Source organism: Ruditapes philippinarum, unplaced genomic scaffold (assembly GCF_026571515.1).
Source record: "Ruditapes philippinarum isolate M1 unplaced genomic scaffold, ASM2657151v2 ctg935_1_1_1_1, whole genome shotgun sequence".
NCBI lineage: Eukaryota > Metazoa > Mollusca > Bivalvia > Venerida > Veneridae > Ruditapes > Ruditapes philippinarum.
This window is the reverse complement of record NW_026855136.1, coordinates 146,260-160,041: the sequence shown is the minus strand read 5'-3', so window position 1 is coordinate 160,041 and position 13,782 is coordinate 146,260. Positions and strand designations below refer to the sequence as shown.

General features: G+C 32.5%; 1 protein-coding gene and 1 long non-coding RNA gene across 2 annotated transcripts in view; one reads left to right on the top strand and one right to left on the bottom strand.

Annotated features, from left to right (window-relative positions):
- LOC132742231 (guanylate-binding protein 3-like) overlaps positions 1–13,782 on the top strand; it is a 34,673-nt gene that overhangs the window by 1,964 nt on the left and 18,927 nt on the right. Inside the window, exon 4 of the mRNA XM_060730569.1 lies at positions 7,976–8,172. Within this exon, the coding sequence (XP_060586552.1) occupies positions 7,976–8,172 (197 nt within the window). The remainder of the gene's footprint in view (positions 1–7,975; positions 8,173–13,782) is intronic.
- On the bottom strand, positions 1,279–2,521 carry LOC132742220 (uncharacterized). Its single transcript, XR_009627404.1, has 3 exons — positions 1,908–2,521; positions 1,641–1,740; positions 1,279–1,421 (listed from the first exon to the last, which is right to left on the bottom strand). It is a non-coding gene; the product is annotated as an uncharacterized LOC132742220 (long non-coding RNA).

Sequence of the window (13,782 nt, the reverse complement as noted above, 5' to 3'; positions counted from 1 at the left end):
CGACAAGATTGACGTTATCATCTTAAAGGTACTCAAAGGAGTTTTTTTTGACATGGCGGGATTGGAAATATTTTTTGAGGTTAATGTTCCATTTGATGTAGGTCTAGACCATCAATTATGAGCACAATTTCAGATCATTTGCTCACTCTGTATTTCCAGAATGATTATTCTTATTGTGTAAAAACGCTTTTCACTCAAATCGAGATGAAATAGCACAACATTACGATTTATTTCAGTTTATTCATGGTACATTCTTTTAAACATCCTTTGCAAATTTTCCGTTTTTAAATGCCGCAGTTGATCTTTGTTGGAAATTCCAACTAAATATTGTTGGGCTTTTGGACCTCAGTGGAGTTCTTATAGATAACCATCACCAATGCTTCAGTATGTTGTCGGTTGAAAAATTGATTAAAACTTAACTCGTGTTTATCTTTCTGTTTTAGTTGTTATTGAGAGAAATATTCGTGCATCAGGCGATTTTGATTTGTAAGGCCAATATTTTTATAGTTATGCAAAACAGAAACATGTAAATGTTTTTTAAGCGTTATGAGTATATTTACAGTTGATTTCTAAAAATTGCAAATGTTTCATTTGGGGTTTCAAAATGGTTTTTGATAACATAACACAATTAAGATCTCTTTTCACTATACATGTTTTTATCATGTATCTTTACATGCATGTAATATATTTTTCATTTCAATGCGCTGATAAGAGAGATTCAATAAATGATTTCAATGCTCCTTTCTTTCTCAGTAAACAAGTGACGTTGGATGTCAGTTGAATTATGGATGCATCGTTGACGATCATATCCAACGTCTATCCAACATTAAATCCCAGACGTCGTTGAGACGTCAGTGTTTTACTTAAGCTCGATGTTAGATAGGATAGGTGTTGGATATCAGTCGCTAGCGGTATAAGCATCCAATGGCATTTGAATATCTATCTGAATCATTTTGAATGCTCGCGATCTATATCTAATGTTACGAGACTGAGAGATTGACAAAGATCTACCCAGCAGGCACATCAACGTTGTTTCAACGTTGAATTATGGTCAGATTTCAACGTTGAAATAAGGTTGGATTTATATTCGGATTTGAAAGTTGAAACAACGTTGAAATTTCAACGTTGATACAACGTTGCAGCTTCAACGCTGGCACAACGTTGAAGTTTCAATGTCATTTCAACGTTGAAAACCCACCATACTTAACTTTTGGATATAAAGCAAAGTTACCAAGTTTAACAAAATATCAAGACAATATTAAATACTTCAGATATTTTATTTCAAAAATACAGTTCAAGTGCAGTTTAAATTCACTTTAATAGTTTTAACAATTAAGCTTCAATCTGTTCCAATCTTTTCTTCTAGATATTTCTGGGTATATCAAGTGTTTGAGTACTTCTTTGGCTGTTTCTTACTGCCTCTGCAAATAAAAATAAGAAGTTTGTAGTTAAAAGTTACTATAATACATATAATTACTCAACTTAGTGATTTGTTTTTATCTTAAAATGCTTTTCTTTCTCTAAGATTTACATCATAAAACAGCATAGAAATTGAAACATAGCTAAGTTTCATATTGACAGCAAATACTGTATATAAGACAACAAAATCTTTTTAAAAAGAAGCTATTTAAAAGTCTCACCTATGATTGGTAAGAAAAACTGCTCCCCGTCAGTTCCTTGCAGCATATTCCCAAGAAATTAACATTCTAGGCTCTAGCTAAGACCATTTTATGCAGCATCCTGAAATCAACAAACATGTAAATTTTATATTAATAATGTTACAGGAATATTCCGAAAATAATATATTTTAAGACAAGATAAATATCCAGTAGTTGAAAAATTATACTTTGTATTGTAAAGAAATTCAAATATATAAATTAATAAGAATAAATTTCAATTTAACAAACCTGACAGTCCTTTTCATGTTGAATGTATGGTATACAGGCTACAGCTGCAATACTCTAAATTTCAGCCAGGACCAGGATCTAGAATATAAAATAATATATAATAAAATAGAAATAGATTTATTATTCCCCATAAATTTACGACTATTGAACTTTAAAGTTTAACACTCAAATTTGTTATTTAACTTAATAATAATGTATTTTTTTCAAACTAATTAACACTGTATTATACTATCACTAAAATATAAACATAGTTATATATATTGACGAATCGTCTTGGGACGTAAATTATGTGGGCCGAACTACTTTATAGGTTTCAATTTTATAATTGATTAAATTCTAATTAGGATATAGTACAGACAAATGTTTAATAATATGAAAAATAAATTAAAGAAAGACAAGATTTGTAGAATCATAAATTGCCAAGGACATCAATAACTTCATGCTTACAAAGCCTACCGAACCCAAATCATTCAATTAGGTCGCGAAAACGTGTCAAATCAACTCAATCATGTGTTTTCATCTCTCATTTATTTCATAAAGTAAATTAAAGTAGAATTTTAAGAATAAATAATAATATTTTAGAAAATAATTAGTAAACTAAAGTAAAACATTACGGTAATACCTTCAAATCCAAATAAATTGCCAATCGTGTTGTTTTCAAATTTTCCAAACAGCGCCACCATTTGCACGAACGATAATCATAGACATTCAACAATTACTTCCCCTGACCAGCGTTATTTTATAAGCGGGGTTTTGACTAATATCAATTTATTAATTAATATTATTCATAAAGAACTAAAAAATAAAACAACAAACAACAAAACATATTAACTAATATTTAAAGCGTTATTAGAAAGTGAAAAATTATTTCAAACTTTATTTGTTTAAGCGCTACTTTTGAATATACGGAAAAAGATTGTTACGCAAATTTTCCTGACAAAAATCACTTACAGACTAATTCAATAAAGGAATAATTACACAAAATTAGTGGTATAAAAGTTTTTATAATGATTAAACTAAATGTAAAACTTCGACCATAAACAACGTTGAATCAACGTTGTATATACATTGGCAATATATCCGTATGGTCGTCCACAGTTGAATATTGGTTGAACAACGTCACGACCATATTTCAACGTTGTTTCAACGTTGAAACAACGTCGAGTGCCTGCTGGGTATGTATCAGAATTAAATGTTTATTAACACATGGGATGAGCCTTGCTTTAGAAAGAGACGTGAACTATGTTATTGAAGTTAAGTTTAACAAAATAATGGCTATTTTGGCACTATCAATCATTTTTACTTTATACATGCACATGCTTAATTGATCAGACGGACTTTTTACAGAATTGTGTAGATCGTCTCCAATTAATTTTAACTATTGAAAAAAATGTAAGTAGACATGTCTTAATAGGTAATGTATCTTTAGCCTCTCCAGCTATTTTATTTTATATTGTATTTATAAACAACCGTTGACTAGTTACTACAAATTAGCGGGTGCAGCTAAAACCGTAAACATCTTGGTCATAACACATCATTTTGTTTGATATATTATTCAAAGAAAGTAAAAGTAAGCAATTTAATCCTTTCTTTTTAGCAAATGTAATCAAAACAGGGTCGGTTACAGACAGGGTATTCTTTCTTACATGCAACACCAGTTTTTTAATTATGCCCTAGATATGGAGGAGGGAGGATAGTCAGCAAACGAGTGAATTATAATAACACTAATTAGGAAATAGATAACAATTTTGAGTGCATTGTTGTAGAATAATGCACGGTTTGAGTTCAAATGCGTAATATAATATAATCATGAAGGCCGATAGGCCTGAGCGATTAATTACAAAGCATTTCCATTCTAACACGTCATGAAAAAATGTAATTATTATTATAAAGTTGGATTTATATTTGGTGGTTAAATTTGTTTTCGCAATAGAGTTTCCAATAGTAACATTCTTTAAAGGCTGTTCCAGTGGATTGAAAAATCTGTCGTTATATATACCGTGTGTAGAAACATTTTGAGAATAACGAATTTTGAAAACGTTGATAAAACTTTGTTATAAAAACCATTAAACCATTAAACCATTTAAACAAATAACAACAGTTCATAATTAGTAACAATGTTTGGCGCACACTCTTTAATATTTTGGCTGAAATATTTGTTAATATAGTGCATCAAGATGATGAACATTTTATAAATCTTATATTCTTTACACAACTTTTTAACGTCATAATCAGCTTCATTAGAATACATAGCCATTGCCTAAATGATGTCGTAAACATATAATAAACGTAAACATATGATAAACGTACTATAGTCTGTCCCATCAAATTTGAACATTCCATTTTTTATTTAATATAATAGTAAAATCATTTAAATTAATGTCATGTTAACCCTGACGTCAATATCTCTAGGCATGTTTTTCATTTTTTTCATAAAGTCAGTAATATGGTCAAAATGTTAAAATTATATTTTTTCCCGTTGACTTACGTTGTAAACTGACGTGACGTCCATTTCAAAATGGCGGCGCCTATATAGACGTCATTTAGGGTTCGTCTCACAATTAGCGTGAAATGTACTCGGTAATTATAAAAAAAATATTCTTATTTACTTACTGATCTATAGCTAAATGTTATCATTAAAATGAAAAATGACAACAAAGTTGGTGTCAAAAAGGCAATTTTACTAGCAAACCATTATTTAAAATAATCATAATCATTTGAAGTGAAAATATCAGTAAGCTTTATAAAATGTAACACAAAAAGATTTAATTAATAACCATGATATACTGTCGTATTTTATATTTTTTAAGAGAAAAAGAACACTGAAGTGATTTGATTAGATAACTTTTCAATCAAGCGCGTATCTTGAATACCGCAACGCGTCGTAGGGGAGCGGGAACACTAGCTAGAAGACTATAAAAAATGGTCCTTCGCTAATTAATGTTTAATTTACATAATTCTGTAGTTGTCTGAATTCTGTCCATAAGTGTGTATCACGTCTATTCAAAAATAAATAAATTGACCAGATTCGATGGGCTACAAAATTATGTTACACAACCTCATTTCGGGTGCGATGTTCGTGCGCTAAAACTTTCCGTAGATTTCAACTTTCACAAGAAATCGCCAACAAATACTTCATTCTCAAGCAAATCTGACAAAAAATATAAAGAAAGGAAAACTGATCCACTATACGTTCAGCATTGGTTTGTTTGTTACCACAGTGTCTACTTTAACTAACCCCCTCGCTAACGAGAGAACACAGACTCGCGTTCGAGGAAAATGTGAATTATAAGAATATAATATCATGCTTTCTAGTTTAAGCAATCAAACGTAGGCCTATACACTTTAAGCTCGTAAATTCCGTCTCACAATTTAACAAAATGTCCAGAAATACCGGCAGTGATTTGATATTATTCAGAGTAAGTTTGAATTGGAGTGTTCAATAAGCGACAATAAGTGTTTTTTGTAGACTCAAAGTGTTACGTACATATAATTATTTTGTTAATATGAAGGGCAGATCGAGTCAAAGAGAAACACCGAGGGACGTTCTCAATAACTTTAGCCTTCCTAAAATTTGAAAATATTAAGTGAAAAAACAATAGATCTAGCATATTTTTCGCGGGAGAAAAATTACCGCGTATTGTATATTTTGTAGCTAAAAGAATAGGATTTACAGAAGTTTGAATAACGAGATAATATGTAGGGAAATTTATTTCTGAGAAATATATAAAATAGTTTAAAAACATAAAATCAAAACGAATGTTATACGTAATTAATGGAAGAAGTATTGTACTGTTGTAGATTCATGTCATTAAGAGTGTTTAAAATTATTTTTAAATGTTAAACTATCAAAAGTTTTATATTATTAATATATGAATTGAAGGTGTATTTTTTACAATTAAGTTGTAAAATCAGGGTACTGTATACAAAAATTATTTTAAATGCCATCAAGACAAATTTATCTCAACGCTTAAAATTATCTGTTTGAGGTTACATATGCCTAACCGCCCTCTGTTAATGCCGCAACTGGAATCATCCATGAAAAGCGCGAGGCATTTTTGTTACGTCATATATTTCGTAAATTGTTGTTGACGTAATAAAGTTTTTTTCGTCAGGAATCCATAAGCATTGTGATGTTGACAACTAAAATTGATGGGCCGTTCTTGAATTATGGATTTGGAACATGCTGAATTATGATGTGTTTCATTTACATATTTCATTTGCTAACCCAAATAACTCCACAAATAGAACAATGTTTTAATAATGAGACGGATTATCAGTTTTAAAAATCTGAATCATCAAAAGTGTAACGTTAGAAGTCATGTCATTCAGGATTTTTGAAGTAAAAAAGGGGGATCTACGGAACTGGATAGAAACTGGCAATGAAGGAATCTTCAGAATGCGAATTTGTCCTGACGTTTATAAAGTTCATAGGGATTCTATTCAGCTTAAAAGTAAGTGCAATTTCTAGATCTACTCCATGTGACTCGTGTTCTTGTTGCTTATTTTTCATTTTTTAAAGTTTTCCATCATGCATTGCAACTAAACTGTTAATCTTGTAGATCCAGCTTTGTAAAATAATTATGAAACGACCCCGAGAACCTCATGTATATTTTAGAAACATGACACGTGCTTTCTCCCGTTCATCTTCAAATGAAGAGTACTTCGGCAATGGCTACGGAAAATAAACAACAGAGATTTACCATAGAGAAATCAAAATTTGCTTTCACAAGAAAAGTAGACACTTTAGAGTAAAATCCTGAAAAATCTCGAGGGTGACTTTTTTTAAGTTTACAAAAAAGTTTTATTTTTTATTCACCGTCGTTTTGTTAATTCATACCAGGCAAAAGTTCATTTCCATTTTTAATGGGACAGACTATAGTTTATTTTATTTCACTCTATACTTTTTCAAGAGAAATACAAGATATTAAAAGTGAAATAAATTTCAAACTTAACTTGTTTACGACATTAAAATAGCGTTCTTGATTTGATTGTTTTGCACGTGCTGTTGGCGCAACATTGTGACGTCATGTAAACAACACTTTAAACGTTTGTACAGCGTAAACGACTGAAAAGAAGATTTTGGTGTTCGGATTCATGTTCTCAGTTTCAATTATTTTCTTTCATTCTAGATAGTTTTCACAACAAAATTCGACAAAAAATGTTTTTTTATTCATCAGATTTTTCAAACAAAATGGCGCGCAAAATGTAAAAATACACAGGAAGATAATAAGAACGGCGAGCGCATTGTTGTAGAATAATGCACACTTCGGGCCTTCTTTGTTTATAAAGAAAAATTCCGATAGTGCAAGAATTATAATTTTACAGTATAATTACTGAAAACAGTGTAATAAATGCAGTTATTTGTTACGTTGGACATTTTGGGTGTGTTTCCTGTTTATTTAATGAATAATACCTCTCCCTCTATATAGTATGAATCTCTGTAAAATGTGTGTTTAGCTCTATGTAAAGTAAAATAAGACAGATTATTCGTCTATGTATTGTTTCCTTTCCATCCATATGCAGGAATTATAAATAAATCATTTATGTAATAATAAATAAGACAAAGTCGTCATATGTGCTTACTTAAGTGTATCAAAGTGACTCCAAACTTTGAAATGGCTGCTGGTCAAATTCTAGAATACTAACATCTAGTCAGTTTTGTTGGATTTCAGTTATATATGACGTTGTGTTAATGACGTCTAAAATTGCTGCAAACCAACATAAATCCAAAGACAATCCAAAGTTAAGTGTTCCAACTTCTAGCTAATTTTAATCCGACTTCAATTGTTTGTAAGGCTGAATCTAACTGTCTGATTATAATGTGATGATTCAAGAGTACAAGTCTTAATGTTTATTAATCATTTAAAGTAAAAAAGAATACAGATATTGGCAATAATTGTATTCTTTCTCAGTAGAATTCCTTTATTTCTTGTTATGTTACCATCTAAATGACAATAAAACAATGGTTTGTATTATATTTTTGTACTTGATAATGTAACACTTTATGTATTTGATTTGTTGGATCAGTCAATTTCAATGCATTAAAACTTTTGATTTTTCTATAGATTTATGGAACTCAGTATATTCAAACAACCACAGTGCCTCATATTTGAAGATGAATCGGGAAATCTAGATATTAAAGACTCTGTGTTAAATGAAATTGAAGTCATTGATGTTCCTTTAAGTATTGCAGCTATTGTAGGATTATACAGAACAGGCAAATCGTACTTGATGAACCAAATAGCTCACCGCAAATCCGAAGGTAAACTAAAAGGTTTTACTTTAAATTAAGCAATGTAACAATTTTCACTAAACAACTATAAACATACGTCGTTCTATTAAAAGTAACAACGATAGTGTTACGAAATCATTTCACTTTTTGTGAAAAGCTTTGTTTATTCACTCTTTTCGCTTAAAAGTAAACCATTTCTCTATGCTGGTATAATGAACAAGTCAAGTCCAAGTGAAAGCAGGATTATATTTATTGCAGTAAATCAAAATAATGCATCATTTTATTTTCTATCAACAGTCAAAACCAAAGTAAAATTCTTAACAACTTCAACAAATACATTTCTTCAATTACTAACTAACTCAACTCAACCAACTCCAACTCTCTCCAAAACTCCAAAACTAACCCAGCTAGAAAAGTTCCCAGCTTATATACCCTTCTGTTTGCGCAGCTAGGTGTTGCAAAATAGACTGTTCAGCGACCTTATTGCGCGACCTTCCAGTTTGGCACACAAACTCATTGCGCGACCTTTAAGCAACTTTTAAAATCGCAGCTTACATAAATCCCTCAAACGTCATATCAGTACATAAACACAAATACATAAGTAATAAATACTTAACACCAAGAAATAATACTCCATAACACTAATATGCAAATAACTCAGAAAGTATTACTAATATTCATCAACATACTAGAATCTATAACTGACGATATCATTAAACAACAGAAATAAATCCTCCAGCTTACAACAACTACCACTCAACATTTAGAACAATAACTGACATAGATGAAACAGGCAGGAATCCCACATAAAATCTATATACCAAATTAGCTTGTTTACAACAATTGAGATCTGAAGGGCAAAAATACACTAAAACCTGTAACTTTTAGACCTGCGCCGACCTCTTTCGCGACCTTCCATACTTGGAACTAGCATGCCTGGGAAAGCTGATTCTGCGCGACCTTTCCTATTGCGCGACCTTTAGTGTCGCGCGACCTTTGTCTGCGCGACCTTTCCAAATTTGGAATGAGGTATGCTCATAATCTAAAAATAACTGAGCTGTGCCAATATCCTGGACTGTTAATGACTCAATTGTTTTACAACAGAAAATGAGTAAAAGTTAACATAAACATTTTAACCAGCTTAGAAATATTGTCCAGATTTACCATCCTAAAAGAATACTCTTCTAGTAAAAGATTAGTTTCAAATTTCATAACACTCTCCCACCTTTGGACTTTGCTTACTCCGGAAGCAAAACCAATTAATTTACACATGTTAAGTTTTTAAATTTGAAGCAAACCTTGAAAACTCTTGTTAAGTGAAATTGAAATAAAAATCAAATAATAATAAAAGAATAATATTGGTACTAAACAATACATGTGAAAAACTACTAAGTGTTATATGATATTATGCAGATTAAACATAAGCAAAACTAAACAAATTAACAAATAAGCATTACAGATTTTTATGAAATATAAAACATAAGTATTCTACTGTTCAATTAGATAAAATCCCATAAAAGTTTTCCCTGTCTCTTCAATTTAATTCACAATCTCCAACACACTTTTGTTAAGTTCAGTAAGACATTTTAGAAAGTCACTCATTGCTTGTTTTTTTTCTGTTTGAATATGTTTAATTTCTTTTTGAATGTGCAAAGTTAAAGTTCTTTGATAGTCTTGAATGCAAGCTGCACTATTGTTTATTTCTTCCTGTAATATTAATTGTGTTTTATTTACTTCTTGTGTTAATATGTCAATTTTCTTTTCAATGTTTTCCCAACGTTTTTCAACTGATATTTCGCTACATGATTTAGTGTGATTCACTTTCTGCCGCTTTGTTGGATGTGGAATGTCCTCATCATTTGATAAGTTCAGTTGTGGTATACGAACCTACCCAATTTGAGAACTTATACACTTTTTCAGATGAAATGTCACCATTTGGGTACAGACCTCCTGCATGTGATGTCTGTGCCATATCCTTCTCTTTGGTGGCATCACTTAAATCAATGTTATCCGCAGCACCAGACTTAGGCGCACGTTTCTCCTCCGTTGCCCTAAGTCTTCTCACAGAAACAAATTTCTCACAACAACGAAATTTCTGTTCAATTTGCCTGAGAAACGCTCCCAGATACAACGCAAAAACAAACAGAAAATTCAGCACTGATGCAGAACAGTCCCTAATTAAGTCGGCAGGAACACCTTTTCCTCTGACTCGCTTGACTTTCTTAGACACCAGTGGAACCACATCATCAAAATCTGAAAGTTCCGACCACTGTTCATGCTTTTTCACACATTCTTTACAACCTCCACACGGAAGCTCACTTAGAATAGAGTGACCACTATAACAAGTACACGAACAAGGGTCACACGGAATCCTCGACAAAAAGTCAGCATTTTGCATGCTTAGTTCCCTTGCGATGCTCTAGCTTAAAGTCATATTGTGATAGCACTTCAAGCCATCTAGCCATCTGATTTTCTGGTTCTTTGAAGTACATAATCCATCTTAATGAAGAATGATCACTTCTCACTAAGAACGAACGTCCTAACAAATACTGTTTAAACATAGTAACAAATGTAACAACTGCCAACAGTTCCGACGTGTTACACAATAGCGTCTTTGAGCCTTATTCAAGCTTTTGCTCGCATATGCTATTGGCTTCTCGATACACTGTCCAAGTTTTTCACTAAACTGCATTTGTGACAAAAATCCTCCTATACCGAAATTCGACGCATCGCAATCAAGTATGAATAATCCATCATCTTGAGGGTATGCCATGACTTCATCACCAGTCAATGCACTGCGTAAATCGTCGAAACTTTTCTGACATTCATCAGACCATTCAAATGGTTGTCCGGCCTCCAACAACCTATTTAATGGCCTAGCTCTTGTGGAAAAATCACGAATATATATCCTGTAGTATGAACAAAAACCAAGAAAGGATCGCAGAGTTGTTAAATCGTACGGCCTTTCCCAATTTGCAATACAACTAACTTTAGACTTTTGAGGGCTTATTCCTTCCTTACTAACTACATGTCCTAAGAATGACACTTCAGTTTTTAACAGAAAACATTTGCTTGGCTTCAGTTTCATTCCACACTCACACAAACGCGTTAAAACTGAATCAAGCCTATCTAAATGTTCTTCAAATGTGCGGCCAAAAATGATCAAATCGTCAAGGTATATCAGCAAAATTTCCCACTGAAGACCTCTAATTACTAATTCCATACATCGTTGGAAGGTTGACGGTGCATTACATAATCCGAACGGCATTACCAAATATTCAAATAAACCGAATTTTGTAGTGAAGGCTGTCTTTGGGCGATCAGCCTCATCAACTTCAATCTGATAATAGGCTGACAAAATATCCAAGCACGAAAAATATGATGATCCCCCTAAACTTTCCAAACAATCACTAATATTAGGTAAGGGGTATGCATCTTTTTCTGTTACGTTGTTAAGCTGACGATAATCCACACAAGGTCGTGTTGTTCCATCACGTTTCCTGACATATACTAATGGAGACGCCCAAGGAGAATTACTTTCCTGAATAATATTGGCCGCTAACTGATCTTTAATTATTTTCTCTTCTTCATTTGCGAAAGCTTTTGGTGGCGCGCCTAGGGCGTTGCTTAATAGGCTTTGCTGCCCCAGTATTGATGTTGTGCTTTATTACAGATGTACGACCGAAATCATTTGGTGACTTTGCAAACACATTTGAATGCTTAATCAAAAGATTCTTAAGTTTCACTCTTTGATCATAATTAAGATTTTTCACTGAATTTTCATAAAGCTCATTTAAATGAGATGAAGCTTTGAGTCACACTTTTCATTAACAAAACACTCATTTTTCTCACAAAAACTAACTTTTTCAGCATTCTCAATATATCCAAGCAGTTAGTATTAGCTCAATTTTTACATTTTCATTGCTAATATTCATTAAACGAATTGGAACACAACCATTTTTAGAATGAGGGTTTGACCAGCGTAATGGCCAACAATTAAGCTATTTCACTATCATCACCTTTTTTTAATGGCGTAACAATTCCAAACTCGGTATCAATTTTGCCGCCAGAAACAACTTCCTTCTATTATCACTTCACTATTTGCTGTACAATGACTGACTTGAACTTTTGACACGCATCATTTTGAAAACTGAAGATTCCATCAACGTAGGATACTTCTTTCCATTTAGACGCAAACCATTTTCTGCACTTAGCACAAAATTATTTTTCTTGTAGAAAATCAAGACCTAAAAGACCATCTTCTTGAATTGGTGCAATAAACACATTGAACTTAAATATATCCTTATGAATTTTAAAAACTCATCACAGTTTTTACCTAAAATAGGGAGATACCCTTCATTTGCAACTTCAAGCTTAAAATTTGGATCAATTTTCTCCAATGATGGACGAACATATCCGAAGGGCACACTATGATAGATATTAGAAGAAACAATAGTAACAACTGCTCCAGTATCTACTACTAAATTTCACTGATATCACCAAAATTTCACAGTAAACAAAGATAATCCATTGCAGGTATCATAAAAATGAATTTTTATCACTTTTTCACTATGATTTGGACTAAACGCAAGGCCGTCTTGCCTTAGTCCCACCTAGTTTTCCGGCTTATTTTTATCACTCTTGGCTGAACTCGTGCAATCACGTGCATAATGACCTAAATTATGACACTTAATCAACACTCAACAGTAGATAAATCCCTTCTTTTGAATTTTTCTGCTGCATATCTTGGCTTTTTTAATGACAGACAGAATCTCATCAAAATTTTTTATCTATTCTTCTTGAAAGACAAAAACTGCTCTGAGAAACATTGTTGTTCCCTTGACGAACCATTCGAACTTTGGGTTTGCTTTAGTTTCATCCTTCAAACTATAGTGTACGTCCAGAATCTCGCGTGCATTTTCGATACTGGTCGATCCTTCATCCCTATAGCCAGAGCCATCTGGAGTCACCCAGACCTCTAAATAAAATGCCGTAAACAAATTGTACCAATAGTATGATCATCTGCCAGTTGGGTAGCCCTTTCGAACAAGACGCTTTATATCTGCAACATACTCCACGAGTTTTTCCCTTGAGTGAAGCTTGACATTTTCGAGCTCCATCAAATAAGAAGCGGTAGAACGTCTTTCTACAAATCTCGCTGCTAGACCATTGCTCAAGCTGTTTGTAAGATTGTTGAGTTTCAGGACTGACCTGGTTTGAATACAAATCTGCTGACATCGTCCCTCAGACTATTCAGCAAGCGAAATGCCCTCTCTTATCATCACTCCATTGGCATGTCTCGCCAACACAGCAATTGACGTATGAATGCGGTGTATGATGTTTTACCATCAAAAAGAACCTGGTTTGGTAGTGGAACATTATAAATCCCGAGAATTTCTTTGGTTACTTTTCGTAATGCATTTCTTCTCAGGCGACTAAGTTCAACATCTCTTGAATTGTAAAATATTTGTAATTCATCAATTTCAATTTGTCAATACTTTGGATTTGTCTGTCTCTATTCATCTGAGTTGTATGATATAGACTTTCAAAATTTCCTTATCTCTTCGAAATTGTTCATTTTCACTTTCTATAATTCTCTTGTAACCAACTTTTCACTTTGTAAATTTTGACATTTCATTT